This window comes from Urocitellus parryii, unplaced genomic scaffold (genome assembly GCF_045843805.1).
Source record: "Urocitellus parryii isolate mUroPar1 unplaced genomic scaffold, mUroPar1.hap1 Scaffold_37, whole genome shotgun sequence".
NCBI lineage: Eukaryota > Metazoa > Chordata > Mammalia > Rodentia > Sciuridae > Urocitellus > Urocitellus parryii.
In genome coordinates this window covers 12,796,942-12,813,310 of record NW_027553327.1, presented here as the reverse complement: position 1 = coordinate 12,813,310, position 16,369 = coordinate 12,796,942, and the positions used below count along the sequence as shown (strand labels likewise).

At 45.1% G+C, this 16,369-nt stretch overlaps 1 protein-coding gene across 1 annotated transcript; it reads right to left on the bottom strand.

The window, feature by feature from the left end:
- Positions 1-1,364: 1,364 nt before the first annotated feature.
- LOC144252093 (uncharacterized) lies at positions 1,365-15,551 on the bottom strand. Its single transcript, XM_077794653.1, is given in 6 exon segments — positions 1,365-1,538; positions 4,723-4,918; positions 5,051-5,332; positions 10,359-13,495; positions 13,497-13,885; positions 14,033-15,551. Coding segments are annotated over 6 exon segments (5,697 nt in total).
- Between the last annotated feature and the right edge of the window lie 818 nt (positions 15,552-16,369).

Here is a 16,369-nt window from a genome sequence, read left to right as displayed (position 1 = left end):
GGTGTGCCATACCGGGAGAAGGCTGGCCCTGCGTGTCCACTGCCTGGCACGGCAGCCCTGACCCTACTGCTGAGGACTGAGGCTTCTCATGTCCACCTCCACCAGTCCTGGCCCTCACTCCATGGTTTGAGAAAGCACAGGCTCACACTGGTCCTGTGGTGGTGGCAGGGCTGCCTTCTATCCCCCCCTGCCCGACCCCCACCCCCCAGCAGGTTCGTCTGGCTCAGCATGTGTTAGGAAGATAGGAGGACCTCTCTTTGGGTTTCTCTGTGGTCTGGGGACCAATCCAAACCCCATGCCAGTCTTCCCCAGGATTTCTTCCAGAAACAAACCCGAGATCATCCAAAGCTGGGGGACCAACACCTCACCAGCTTCACAGAGGGGAACAATCCCAGGGTGGTCCTGGGAAGCAGAGTGTTTGGCCCCAGGATGGGATCCTCACCCTTGACCTCACACTCAGGTACATCTGTGTCCTGGTCTGGGGCACTGGGCCTCACCTTCCTCTGTGCTTCTCGGGCAGAAGCCAAAGACTGAATTTTGGCTCCGGAATCGTCCCAGTCAGGCAGTCCAGACCGGCGGGTAAGACGGCTGCAAAAGCCAAAGCCCCACCTCCAAACCCGCAAGGCCCCGTCCGCCCTCCACTAGGCGCCACACCGTCGCTGCTCCAGGTTCCCCCGCGCTGGGCCCTCCACCGCTGGGCTGAGGCCGGAGCCGCCTCTGCCACCGCAGGCAGGGGGAGGAGGGTCATAAATAACCTGCGGGCAGCGGTGCAGATGGTGACCCGAGACGTCCTGGGGGAGTGCAGGGGCGGCCGTCAGCACTTCTGCCCCCAACCCCACTTCGCCAGACTTGACCCATCCTGGAGTGCCTGCCTCTTAAAGCCCCCTTTTTATCCATTCCTTCATCAGTCAATCAAACATTTATTGAGCGCCAGATGTGGTGTAACCCCAGGAAGAGACTACCCAGAGAAGGGGTTGTGGGAAGAGAGATGCAGAGGAAGAGTGAGAGCACAGGTGTAGAGTCCGAGGAAGTGCGGGTGGCCAGAGTCCTGGCCTGCCTCCCGGCTTCTCTGCCTGAGCTCACCAGCTTCTTCAATGAGGCGGGTGCTGCATGGGAGCGCACCCAGACCCACCAAGAACAGGGGGACATGCAGGGACTGAGCTTATTGGCCACAGGTGTGGCTGACACTGAGCTATGAGGAAGCACACCTGTGTACACAGCTGCCCAGCCACCCACAAATGCATGCATGCTCAAAGACATACAAAGAGCAACCACAGGTGTGTCACACCCATGACTCTCTGTGTGCCAGCACAGTAGCTGCTGAGCCTGAATGCATCGGACAGGTTCATGGAGCACACAAATCCTCAAATGCTTCCCACAACCACCAACACAGACAGGATGTGTGCTAAGAGATACAGATCACAGATATCCCGAGACTGGGACTTGAAACACAGGCACACATGGACCCAGGTCCACATGTTCACCTGCCAAGGCAGGGTGTCAGGCACAGGTGACACCAAGTTGGTTGCACTATTTGTCTAGAAAGAGTTAACCTGGAAGGTCAGGGGTTAGAGGTTAGCCAGATGAGGCTCCCTCAGACATTCCTGCAAAGTAGCTAGAAACTTCAGGAATGTGGCCTTTTCAGACCTAGGGAGAGCTGCCCTGCTGGGACACCTGGGCAGCTAGCTGTGAGCTGAAAAGAAGCCATGCCTGGTCTCTCAGCATGCAGGAAGGTGTTTGGGGGCTGTCCACTACCTTAGTCTCTGCCACTTAAAAGAACAAAGAGAGAGGGCCTGAGCTCAGCCTCACCCCACTCCTGTGGCCATGCAGTTGGTGTCCAGATGCACACATGCAGGAATTCTAGCAGGCACCCACAGTGCCCTGTACTGCTGGAGTGACGTTCACTCATATTTTCATTACTGTCTTTTTTCTGGAAACAAACAGAAGGCATCTGTCTTCAAAATTGCTTTCACCATAGTTTACTACAATTTTCTAATCCCAATATTGGACTGCAGGAATCTCTTTTGTGGGAGCCAGTGTTGAGGGTCTTCTGCTGCCAAACAGAGGCCTCACAAGCCATGTGAAATGTGGATGAGCCATGTCATGTCTTGTGAGCTGCATGGCTTACACATTTGCTTTCCAAAGGAATCAACCTGATGTGATCTAAAAGGTCCTGTATTATATAAATTCTGATTTTCTTAGAAAGTGGCCATCTTTATTCATCTAAACTAGTGTGCTTCTCCTAATAATATTAATATTAGTGCAACACAAAAGAGCAGTGGGCCTCAACCATTATTTTCCACCTGTTTCAATCCAAATATTCTTCAGGAATACTTCAGGATTTTTTGTATAAAAAGCCCACCCATCTTATATAGGTTAATATACCAGTGGATTAAAGGGCCCTTTTCTTATAGCTTTATGACTCTAATTAGCTTGAATGCTTAAAATGGATTTAAGTTATAAACCATGTTGTTTTGTTGCAGTAAATGGTATTGTGTATGTGCATCAAATCACTGTATCAGTGTGAAGTAAATGTATGGATACTTAGATCAAGACAGCAGAGGCATGGGTGAGAAATTCTACACATCAAGAAAGAGCTGAAAGACCTGTGTTTTTGCCTGGAGCTGGGATTGTGAGTCAATGGTAGAACACTTGCTTAGCATGTTTGAGGCACAGGGCTTCATCTAAGCACTGCATATAAACAAAATAAACAAAGACCCATCAAAATCCAAAAATGTATATAAATAAAGAAAGTGCTTAAGTACTTTCTCAGAATTGGTCTATGCAGTTTTAAAAAAATAAGAACAAAATGAAATGTTTCACCCCTTGTAGAAAAGCTATTACCTTCAATAAAGTGCTTCTTATAAATTCATTTCTTCTTTGTTATCCTGTGAGTAAATTACAACATGTTAAAAATTTAGTTGTATGTTATCAGCCAAAAGAATGATTGAATATCAGAGTTTTTCTTCCTATGCAAAAATCACCACCCTTACTTTTATTGTAGGAGAAATTAATAAACACAGAAAGCTTGGCTATTCTCACAAAGTTTATGTAAACATGTTACTCTAAATTATATTTATATAATCAACTATGATTTGCCACCAATGCAATTATCTTGTTACCATTTGGAACATATGAAGAGGTGATGAATTGATGGCTATTTCAGTTTCAAGAGAAACATTTTCTATAAGGGTGTCTGTATTTTGTCAAGAAGATAAAACAAGAACAGTAAGGACTTATTGATTCCTGATCCATGCAAAAATAACTGAGAAAGAAGGGTGATATCACTTAGAAAAGGTGCACAAGTTTATAAACCACTTTAAAAAAATCATATTAAAAATACGCACAAAGAACTACAGATCCAGTTAGGACAAAATCAGCTACTCCAGAAAATAAAACTACAGCAGATATCACAATATCAATACTTGAGAAATAGTGCCACTTGTTATCTGATTATATCACTCACTGAAACATTACCCAGGAGAGTCAGAGCCAGTATAAACACTCCCAGAAGCATATAGAGCACACTATTCTTTAAGACCTCAGAAGTAAATGTTAGCTAGAACTTACTGACACACTAAAATTATTATCACAAAGGTGAACTAATATATTCTGCTTTACAACTCTCCTGGCAGGCCAGAGAATAGGGTAAATTTATTATCTACAGCACCATAATGCTCACAAAGAGCTCTGTATTATTCATAAGACTGCATTATATTGTGGCATAATAATGCTGATAAATTATAAAAAAAAACATTTTTTTCCAATTTATAACATTGCTTTATACATATCAATACATTATGTTGTGGCCAGCAAAGTACATATTATTACTGACAGCTGTTGATGTGATTCAATAAAGCCCCAAGGTGTTTCACTGATAATCCTAAATCACAACTACTTTTCCAAATAAAAAGCCACTTCTATCTCTCACAATATTTAGAGGAGTTTTGCAGAAATGTCAGTGGTTCATAAGGAAGAAACTTGGGCAGAAGCCCCAAGAAACCAGTGTAATTTTCTAAGTAAGTTTAGTGGGGAGGAGAGGGGGGTCTTGTAATTTAAAAAATAAGTCCTCTGTAGAAAATGGAGTCTCTAATGTGAAGATTAATAAGTCTAATTTTGGAAAGAGAGTTTCTGTCAGACTTTGCTAGTATATTATTTGGTTTCTTATCTTTCTCTTCTTGTGTCAGATGGTGAAGTAAGTGCCTAATTTTAAAACCACATTTTAAGATGAATGTCCTTTAAAAAGTTTAGATTTTTTTCTATTGACTTAGAATTTCTCTGCAGTTTCCAATTTCCCAAGTCATGTTTAAAATAGGCAGACTGCGTAACCAAATGTTGTTCGGATGTCTTCAAATAAATTTAATAATTTCTTTGTTTTCATGTAAATAAGAATAATTTAATTACAATGAATAAAAGATAAGTTGAGAGTAATTGGTTCTTTTCATAAAGAAAAACTTTTTAGACATCAAGAACTCCATAAATACAATTTTGAGCTGAAATATGGGTGGACTCCTCCTGCCCCCGGCTGGCCCCAGCGCGCCTCTGGCACACATGCCCACCCATAAAGTTAAGTCATTGGGGAGCGAGCCCGGCCCGGGGTCTGGCTCTGGCTCCCCGTCCCTGTCTCCCGCCCCCACCGCAGGCTGCTCCCATTCGCAGCCTGGCCTGCTCTGCTGAAGCCTCCGCCACCCTGCCTGCTGCAGCTCCTTCCTGTCAGTCTACCTTGTGCGGCGCCCCTCGACCCGCCCCTGGCATGGACAAGGGCGGCTGCCTGAGGGGCGGGGGCTTCCCTCCTCCTCCTTCTCCTCCCAGAGGCTCAGCTGGTGGCCACCTCTGACACTCCGCTTCACCTTCACACACCCCCAGCACTTCCCGAGTCCTGCTCCCCTTGCTGCCCTCGGGAGAGCAGGAGCCCAGGCTGTCACCAGTCTGGGCGGCAGGCACTCACTTCTCCAGTAGGGGCCGCGCCTGCACCCCCGGCCCCCCCCCCAGGGCCTAGGGCTCACCTCTGGCCTGCACCGCGGGCTGCAGCCTCCCTCCCTCCCCTCACCTTGTGCTCCGGGACTCGTCTCCGGAAGTTCTCCTGAGGCACTGGAGCGCCTCCTTTCTCTCCTGGAACTCCGCATCTCCCCCGCCGCTTCCCGCCCTCCCCACCCCCAAACCCCAACTCCCCAGCTCCCGTTCCTCCGGGATGCAACTCCAGTTTTCCGCACACTCGGGCAGCGGTGCCCGCACCCAGAAACAGTCCTCTTGGGGGCGAGGACCCCCAGCCTGCCTCCCACCTGTCCTCTGGCAGTCCCTGGGGAAGGCGCGGTGACTGGCTCCTGTCTGTCTGTTAGGTGCCAGTTGCCCTACTGACCTTCACTTCCGAAGCCATAGCTGAGGCTGCAGCCGCCAAGTTCCCATGTTATAACTGCTGCCTGGTTGTTTATTTCAGTGGAGCTCCTCCCTCCTCCTCCTCCTCCTGCTCCACTCCTCACCATCCTCCTGCTCCACTCCTCACCCTCCTCCTCCTCCACTGCATCTCAGCATTTGCCAAGAGAGATGAACCCCAGGAGCTCTGGAGCAGAGGAGGGGGATCAGGAGCCAGGCCGTCCCTCCCTCCTCCTCCCCGGCAGTGACCTCTGCCAAATTCTGTCACTGGGGAAAGGACAGGGCTGAGGAGGCGGCAAAGGAGGACTGAGAAAAAAAAAAGAAATAGGGTGGAGGGCTTAGGAGGTGGAGAGGTGGAGCAATTCTCCCTGGGCCATCGAAGTTTTTCAGTATCTCTCCACCAAATTAAAAGTGATATAATTTTTTTAAAAAAACTCATAAGGAGAAAAAGAACTTCTGAAGCCATCAACATTTTTCTTTAGTCTCCACCTTAGAACCTAAAAGATTTTATGCTGCTATTTTCTACCAAATCCAATGATGGCTCTGCAGGCTTATGGGGGAAAGGTGAAAGACCCCCGTTTCCCTGTCCAAGGAGAATCACACGAAACACTGGCTGCAAAAAGCATGAGGTGATTTATTGGGACACAGGCGCCTGCGGGTGACCAGCAGAACCTCAGCCGGAGCTTTGGTGAACTGGCACACCGGGCTTGGGGATACAAAGATTTTTATAGGGTAAAGGGGAAGTTTTCGAGCACAGCAAACAATAGGTTTCTTATTAGTTAATTTTGAACCTAGCATATAGGTAACCTAAAGGGCAAGGTTGTTTTTCACTTTATGTTACTGGAAAAGCCACATAAAAGTTACACGTTAGCACTCTGGTCCTCCTGTTGCTGCTTATTCAGGCGTGCCCTGGGACCTGGTTCTTTGTGCTTTCTTGACCGGTTACACCTAACTGATTGTCTGAAAAACACATTTGGTGCCTGCGTAGGTTTGTGACATGCCTTGGTGGTTTTGCAACTAGGCCTGAGGTTGTTGGGCTGGGGTCTTTCAAAGGCATTTTTAAATTTTTAAAAATCTATCTGGATGATTTGCACTTATTCTTTTCTTAATTATGATTTCTTTCAGGTCTATCCTAAACATGATTTTAATATTGTCAATTTTCCTTATGTGTCTCTCCATTAAAAGCATGAGTTTTCATTCGAAGAATTTTTTTAAAAAATATATTTCCCATGAACTGAAAGCATCTCCTGTCAATACTCTAACCTGAGAACATAGTGAACTAAGAAAAGAAAAAAAAAGACTTTTGTAAAGAAACTCAAATAAAAACTATTTAATTCAATAATAGTTTGCATCTACCTATAGTTGGAAACTAATCTTTATCCAAGAAGTCAAAATGAGAAACTGTGTATTAAGGACTATCTAAGTTAAGATCTTGGATCTGCTGACAATGATGTCAAAATGTGAAAAGAAGCACACCTAAAACTGCTGATTCCAGCAATTAAAAACATGAGAGGATAGCAGGCCCTCAATGTCAAAGAAAAAAGGGGTCAGAATCTTCTGGTAGAGTGCTTTTCTAGTATATGTGAGGTACTGGGTTGAACACCCAGCACCACATTAAAAACAAAGAAACAAACTAATAATGATATTATATCCATCTACAGCAACAAATAAAGATTCAAGAAAAAAGGACTGTGTATTAGACTTGTGTACCCTCACTACTTGTATATATATATATATATATATATATATATATATATATATATATATATACACACAACTTGTGCACCCTCACTACTTGTGTGTGTGTGTGTGTGTGTGTATATATATATATATATATATATATATATATATATATATGAGAGAGAGAGAGAGTATAAATTTTTCCTGTGATGCTTTTTCAAGTAACTTATATTACAGGTGTGCATCACAATTCTAGAATCCCCCTACCCTTCTTCTTCTTATTATTATTTTGAGTGGCTGTGAATTGCATTAAATGCATTGGGTTGAGTGACATTGAGGGAGAATTTTCTTCCAATAGTAGGACCTAACCCAGACAGAAGTGCATTGACACTTATCACTGTATATAAGGTTAAAGCAATTTGTGAATAAATATGTATATACTTTTATTTATGGAAATGATATCACAGTTATTTTAAATTTTCATTTAACTTTTCTGTTCTCTGATCTTATGAAAAAGTGCTTGAGGTTTAAACTCATTAGCAATTTTTTTAGGCATCAATGCCCCCATATCTCTCACCCCTAAAAAGAGACTCACAAGTATAATTTTACAGTTTTTTTCAATTCAAATTAAAAATGAAAAACAAAAGTCAGGCACAGTGACATACACCTGTAATCCAAGTGGCTCAGGAGGTGGTTGCAGGAGAACTGTGAGTTCAATGTTACCTTCAGCAAAAAGTAAGGCACTAAGAAACTCAGTAAGACCCTGTCCTTAAATGAAAAAGAAGAAGGAGAAGGAGGAGGAGGAAAAGGAGGAGAAGGAGGGGGCTGGGGATGTTGCTCAAGCGGTAGCACGCTCGCCTGGCATGCGTGAAGGCCCGGGATTGATCCTCAGCACCACATACAAAGATGTTGTGTCCACCGATAACTAAAAAATAAATATTAAAAATTCTCACTCTCTCTTTATAAAAAAAAGGAGGAGAAGAAGAAAATAAGAGCCTAAACAAATTGTAACTAAAACACTATATTCAATATTTTATCATGGCTTGACACTATGAATTTATTAATACATACATTCACTTTTGGAAAACCATTTTAAAATTCACTATTTACCTGAAGTCTCAGGTATATCTCAGTTTACTGTATCCAAATTTCACATTGAGAGCTATGGATCCATTGACATCAGCAAGATGAAAGGCCTGAACCACTCATTTTATGTCCTAGTGTTAGACCACAACGCAAGAAAAGACCACTGACTCCAATTGAAATCAAATTAAAGCAAGCTTATTATTTCGACCGGCCGGGCTGCCTTGCCCCTCAAAATCGTGGGAGCCAAGGACAGCCCCGAGGCTTCTTTGTGGCCCAGTTTTATAGCCCAAAAAGTTACAAGGGGGGGTTACAGATAACAACACTCTGAAGAGCATAACACAAGTTTACATTTTTGCTGGCCCCGGCATTAGAATTTATGGAGATCTTAGAGACTCAGAGAGGGTCGTTATCTGGCCAGGGAAGGCCAGAATTTATGAGGCGTCACTAAGGTTTAGGAAAGGGTTGTTATATGGTCAGGGAAAACCGGACCTGGGTGAGTTCAGGGCACGGGCAGGCATTTCAATCAGCTTTTCAACATCAACTAATGGTCAGGCCATACAGACATCCTGATATTTTTACAGAAAACAGAAATGAATCCTTCATAACTTGTGACAAGCTGGCTTCTGATCTAATGAGATAACTAGGCTAGGTATATCATTCCCCCCTTTTCTGATGTGTCCCTTTCAAATCTTTGATAGGGAGCAACCAGTAATGTCAGCAACATATGTTAATACTGTCGGTGGTACATAACAGAATTGAGTTGTAGCCCTATAAACCTGAGCACATAGTTAATAATGCATGGGACAATAACTAATAGGAGAAGAATACAAATTATAGGACCTGCAAGAGAAGTTAACCATGGAAACCAGTTTTTTAGGTCTGGCCAAAAGTTGTCCATTTGAATCTTGTTTATTTCCTTTTTCATTTCATCTATCTGTTGTTGAATAACATTAGAATAGTCAGTAATATTAAAACAGCACATGCCTGGGAATTGTTGGCAGCCCAAATGATGTTTCAGAAGCAGAAAGTCAGTAGCTGCTCTATTTTGTAGTACTGAGGTTCGGAGTTCTTTCATCTCTTGATTAATTTCTGCTAAAACTTGTGCTGTAAGGTTAGCTGTTTTGCTAAAACTACAGGCTAATTTAGTGATTCCTTTTTGAATTCCTACCATTAGTCCTGGGACTGGTAGAATGAAAGCTGCTGCAATTGCAACGTCTAGTGGATCCAGGAGGATTACATTGTCATTGCAATTGGGGGGCAGACTTCAGATAACTCGGTGGGGAGATGCCAGGGATGGCAGTAAAGGAAAAATCCTCCCAACAGAGCAGATTCCAGAGAAATTGGTAGGCAATGCTTGGAAGGTTGTCTTATTACAGAGAAAAACCCATCCTGTAGGAAGTCGTTTGCCATTGGGTAGGGAGATATATTGTTCAATAGAACAATTTGGTGGGGATCGAGGAAGGGTGCAGTCTATGCATAGACAATGTTTCTGGACAATTAGTGAAGCCGGCAAGGCTGACTCTATATGAGACACAGGCCAGTTTTGCTGTGTAACTCTATCCCCAGTCACCTTAACATAGTCATCATATTTTATAGACAGGCCCATAAGATTATTAGCTAACAATTGATGGACTGAGCTTCCCTCTTGTATGCAGAAGGAACTTTTGTTCATAGTATCAACAGCCAATTGTAGCCAGAAGTTCTGGTTATTTACAGACTCTAGGGGGCTCACAGAAACATCCACATTTAAAGTGGCACTTGAATAGACAGTATCCACCAGGGCTCCCTTTTTAAGCTTAACACAGGAATATTGCCCTGAATCTCATGGGTGAGCTGAGTATTTATAGATTCCAAAGTTTATATTACCTCTTTGGGACTGATCTGTGAGGTTTTTCCATGGTCCCTCCCTGAACACCTGACTGAAAACTTCTTGGTTATCTTTATACCATCTGATAGGGCCAATTATTGGATCCTGACAGGAGTAAGTGCAATTTAATATTAGTGGGGATCCTGCAATGGCAGGTCCTACCTGAGCTACAGAAGGGGTGCAAGGTTCGTTGAAACTGGCATAGCTAAAACCCAAGAATACATATATACTACAACAAGTGAAAAACATTAGCATAATGTTTACAATGACAAGGAAAAATGAGAAGTTAGTGACAAAACATTAACCCTTAGAAATTTTAATTTTAAAGGGTCCACGTTTAGTCACTTTCCACCTTTGGTTGCTTGATTCTCCTCCAGTGGGTTCTGCAGGTGCCTTCTTAAGCTGTGAATGGTGAATCCACGCAGGAATGCCAGCAACTTTGACGGCAGTGGGAGTGCGGAGAATCACGATGTAAGGGCCTTTCCACCTGGGTTCAAGACTGTTGGTTTTTAACCGTCTTATCAGCACAGCGTCTCCAGGCTGGAATGAATGATCAAGCGATCTGTGTCAGATGGGTTGAGCAGCCTGGACCTGAGGAAAGATCTTATCCATGATTAGTTGTAACCCTTTAAGTGCCTCTGAGACTGGAATGTCTCCCAGCAGATCTAGATGTATTCTGGGAACCACAGGCGGTGGCCGCCCATAAATTATTTCATAAGGGGTAAATTTTTCCCGATAAGGAGTACAACGGGCCCTCAGCAGGGCAAAAGGCAGGAGATCAACCCAGTTACCACCAGTCTCAAGAATTAATTTAGTCAGTGTTTCCTTCAATGTTCTATTCATCCTTTCCACTTTCCCTGAGCTTTGAGGATGATACATACAGCGTAATTTCCAGTTTATATTAAGGGCCTTTGAAATCAATCGAGATAATTTGGCCGTGAAGGCCGGGCCATTGTCAGACCCCAAAATTAGAGGGAGGCCAAATCTAGGAACAATCTCAGTTATTAGCTTTTTAACTACTATTTGTGCTCTTTCCGTCCGGGTTGGAAAAGCCTCTACCCAGCCTGAGACAGTATCAACAAAGACTAACAAGTATTTATATCCATATAGTCCAGGTTTGATTTCAGTGAAGTCTAGTTCCCAAAATTCACCAGGTACAGTACCTTGACTCCTGTTTCCTTGTGGAAGTTGGTTCCTTTTAGCGTTTACCTGTGCACATGTCATGCATCGATTTGAGATATCTTGAAGCATCTCTCGATGTCCTGGTAGCCAGACATAGGGTGAGATCAATTCTGACATCTTCTTGGGGGACAAATGCCTGGCTTGATGAAGATTAGTTAACCATTTTCTCCCTAGTAGCTTAGGTATGCAGATTTTTTTATCTGGGAGGGTCCACCAGCCATGACAGTTTTGCTGGGCCCCCATTGAGGAGTATGAGTTTATTTCTTCTGTGGTATATGATGGGGCCTCTTCCCAAAATTTAACTGGAAATTTTGGATAATTGGAGAGTTCTAGGACAGCTTGGTATTTTGGCTCTCCAAGGGCTATTTCCCTGGCTGTTTGATCTGCCAGGTTGTTACCCTGGGTCTGAGGACTATTGTCTTTTCGGTGTCCAGGCCAGTGGATAATAGCCAATTTGTCTGGTAACCAAATTGCCTCCAGTAGTTCGAGAATTTCTTGTTTATTTTTGATGGTCTTGCCATCTGAGGTTAGAAGTCCCCTTTGTTTATATATTTGTCCATGCACATGTGCCGTAGCAAAGGCGTAACGGCTGTCTGTGTAGATATTCACCCGTTTTCCTTTTGCCCATCTCAATGCCTTTGTCACAGCAATGATTTCTGCTTTCTGGGCTGATGAGCCCCTGGGCAGAGCCTGGGCCCAAATAACTTCTTTTTGACCTGTGACTACAGCTGCCCCTGCATACCTTATTCTGTCCCGGACATAGCTGCTGCCATCGGTGTAAAGGTCTGCGTCTCTGATGGTGAGAGGAATGTCAGTCAGGTCTAGTCGAGTACCTTGGATGACATCCAGCATCTCTGAACAGTCATGAATTGGCTCCTCTGGATTGCTGTCCGGCAACAGAGTTGCTGGATTGATGGCCAGGGATTTACTGAAGGTTAATCTGTCTTTATCTAGGAGTAGAGCTTGATATTGAGTGAGGCGGGCATTTGACATCCAATGATTTGTGGCATCCCTCAATAGAGCTTCCACTGCATGAGGGGCAGTCACAGTTAGAGTCTGCCCTAGGGTAAGCTTGTCTGTTTCCTTCACCAGAAGTGCAGTAGCCGCTATGGCTCGTAAACAAGGGGGCCATCCTGACGGTACTGGATCCAGCCTTTTTGAAATGTAAGCAATAGGCCTTTTCCATGGCCCTAGATTTTGGGTAAGAACCCCTTTTGCAATGCCCTTTTTCTCATGAACATACAGATGGAAGGGCTTAGAGATATCAGGGAGGGTTAGGGCTGGAGCCTGTACCAGGGCCTTTTTTAGATTTTTAAAAGCTAAGTCATTTTCTTCAGTCCAAACTAAGGGTGAGTTGCCCCCTGCAGTTGCAGTATATAAAGGCTTGGCAATCTCAGCAAATCCAGGTATCCAAAGACGGCAGTACCCAACTGCCCCCAGGAACTCCCTAACTTGCCTTTTAGTAGTTGGGATTGGGATCTTCATTATGGCCTCTATGCGGGCTTGGGATAGCAGCCTTTTCCCTTCCCTCAGTTCATATCCTAGATAAGTAACTCGAGGAGAACAGATTTGTGCTTTCTTTTTGGAGACTCGGTACCCCAGTTGAGCCAAGGTTCTCAATAAACCCTGGGTGGCCCTTAAACAGTCCCTTTCATCCCTTGCTGCTAGTAAAAGATCATCCACATATTGGAGCAGGGTTATCTCGGGGTACTCACTGCGGAAGAGGCTCAAATCTTTGTTGAGTGCTTCATCAAAGATGGTGGGGGAGTTCTTAAATCCTTGAGGTAGTCGAGTCCAGGTTAGTTGTCCTGATATCCCCTGTTCCAGGTCAGTCCATTCAAATGCAAAGATGGGCTGACTCAGTTTTGACAAAGGAATGGAGAAAAATGAATCTTTCAGATCTAATACGGTGTAGACTGTATGTTCTGGTGGCAACATACTGAGCAAGGTATAAGGGTTTGGGATGGTTGGGTGTACAGTTTCCACCCGTTTGTTTACTTCTCTTAAGTCCTGTACCGGTCTATAATCATGAGTCCCAGGCTTTTGGACGGGCAGCAAAGGGGTGTTCCAGGTTGACTGGCATCTAATCAGTATTCCCTCTTTTAGGAGACGTCTGATATGAATTTTGACACCTTCTCTGGCTTCAGAGCTAATGGGGTATTGTCTAACCCGAATGGGCATAGCCCCAGAGGTTAGTTGGACTACGACTGGTGGCACATGTTTAGCTAACCCCGGAGGGTTATCTTCAGCCCAAACTGCAGGAATTTCTTGGATTAATAGTTTTTTTCCATTTTCCCTCTGAAGCTTGGATAGGATTTTGAGAGAGCAGATACTCCTCGCTTAATGGGCATGTTATAGTTAAGGCTCTTGTAGGACTCCCCAATTGTAATGTAGGCATCTCCCCTGAAAATGATATAGTTGCCTGAAGTTTGCTTAGAAGGTCCCGCCCCAGCAATGGGAAAGGGCATTCAGGGATAACAATGAAAGCGTGAGTCACTGTTCCTTGTCCTACATCAACAGTCCGATCTGTGGTCCATCTATAATTTTTAATTTCTCCTGTTGCCCCTTGTACTTCCATAGTTTCATTAGAGAGGGGTCCTAGGGGCTTCTGTAACACCGAATATGAAGCCCCTGTATCCACCAAGAAATTTACAGGTTGGCTCCCAATTGTGAAGGTTACCATTGGCTCTCGGGAGCCTAGTTTGAAAGAGCCATGGCCCCCCTATTCTTCTAAAGTTAGAACTGGTTTTGGCTGAGGGGCTCCGGTCTGCAGCAGGGGAAAGTCTTTTCGATTTCGGTGGGGGCACTGATTTTTCCAGTGTCCATATTCCCGGCAATAAGCACACTGATCTATTTGGAGGGGAGTTCGTCTTTTGCCCCTGCCATGTGCCGCCTGCATCTGTCTGGAATTGAAAACTTCGGGAGACCTTAGTGCAGCTACTGTGGCCCGATTTACTTTCCTTATCAGTAGATCATCCTGGCTCTCTCTGTTTTCGAACACCTTTTGGGCTATCTCCAATAATTCTGACCTATTCTTCCCTGCAAAGCCGTCTATCTTTTGAATCTTTTTACGGATGTCTGGGGCTGACTGAGCTACAAAAGCCAGGTTAATCGCCTTCAGATTTGTCAGGTCCTCAGGGTCTATAGGCGTATATAGACGGTATGCCTCTAGGAGCCGTTCGAGAAACGCTGAAGGCGATTCGTCTGGGTTTTGTTTCACCTCTGCTACTTTTGAAAGATTGGTGGGCTTGCGAGCTGCCCTCCTAAGACCCTCTAATAGAGCCTGGTGGTAATCGCTGAGTGCTCTCCTACCTTCAGCTGTTCCATAATCCCAGTCTGGTCTTCTTTTAGGTAAAGCCAAGTTGATTACTTCCGTTTTCTCGTCATGCGTAAGAGAGTTTATTCCAGGCAGCGCTTTAGCTGCTTCTGCCAGGATTCGCTCCCTTTCCTCCGTAGTGAAAAGGGTGTGCAGAATCTGTTGGCAGTCATCCCAGGTGGGGAGATGATTAAAAAAGACAGAATCAACCAAGGAAATCAGGGAACTAGGATCCACACTAAACGGGGGATTCTGGTTTTTCCAATTGTAGAGATCCGTTGTGGAAAACGGTACATATATATAACGACCTTCTGGAACCTGGCGGAGAGGAAGGACAGGGGCGGGAGTCACCTCTTCCTCTGGGATAGAAATAGAAACAGTGCCTGCGGGTCTGCCTGGGGAGGGGATAGAATCAGGCCTTCCATAGGGGCAACCCTGTCGGGTATGGGGAGGGGATAGAACAGGGGCTGGCTTATTTGGGGAAGTGATAGCAGAATGAGTGGTGGAATGAGGTAGTTGCAGCAGCTCAGGGGAGGGGGAAGGTGGCGGTGGTGCAGTTTTTGCAGCTGTCTCCATTGTTCCCGCACCAGCAGCAGGGAGATAAAGAGGAGCCCCAGTGTATGGGGGGAGGAGGAAATCCTCCTGAGCATCCTGTAAAACAGGGCTCTTAATTGAGGGCTCCTGGTAAGTTTTTTTTGTCACAATCAGGGCCTGCCCTCCCTGTCCATTCTGGACCATACAAACCTTCATCCAAGGGGGTGGATTAGTTGTTGCTTCTGCCCAGGGTAGGATATATCCTATTTGATCTGGGTGGCCAGGGTTGCCAAGAGTGGCATTAGTTACAGCCCATGCCACCTGGGGATCAAAGGTGCCCTCAGGGGGCCAGCCGACTCCAAAAGTGGGCCATTCTGCCTCACAGAAAGTTCGGAGGCGATTCTTGGTGATGGGATAATCATAGCTCTGCTTAACAAAAGAGGGGTAAAGTTTATCAAAATTCCTTAAAACACAGTTCAAAGGGCTATCAGGCTTACTTGCTTTATTACCCATTTTGACGTCTACTTTCCTTAAGTTTCACCACAGAAGTCACACAACAAAAGACAGAAAGAAAAAAACATATAGGACACAGAACAAAACACAAGGAAACACAAACCCGGTACCGAAACAGAAAAACAGAGGAGCAATGCAACGTCTTGCCAAAGCTCCGGGGTAGGAGTGCGTGCGTGCCCGTCGGCACCTCTCTACCCTTCCAGAGGAATTCCCTACAGACAGACAGAAGACAGAACGATTTCTCGTTATAGTCCGGACAGGAGTATATGTGAACCTCACCAGGCCACCTCTCTGTCTTCAGAAGACATCTCCCTTAACCGGATACCAGATGTTATAAAGGCGTCACTTACCTATGGAGGCCTCCTCCACCAGATGCTTGCTAATTGTTTTAGTGCGGCAGTTCACTCCAGCTCTCCGAGGACCAAAGGCTCACCCTGGGGCCTTGGAACGTCTCAAGGTGCGCACCCCCTAGAGTGGCTCTCCAGCCTGGAGCCCGGGAGCGAAGGTCCGACTTCAGAATTTCCAGCAGCCTGATATTGCAGTCTGGTCCTGCAGTTTGATCTCGCTGGGGCCTCCAAAATGTTAGACCACGACGCAAGAAAAGACCACTGACTCCAATTGAAATCAAATTAAAGCAAGCTTATTATTTTGACCGGCCGGGCTGCCTTGCCCCTCAAAATCGTGGGAGCCAAGGACAGCCCCGAGGCTTCTTTGTGGCCCAGTTTTATAGCCCAAAAAGTTACAAGGGGGGGTTACAGATAACAACACTCTGAAGAGCATAACACAAGTTTACATTTTTGCTGGCCCCGGCATCAGAA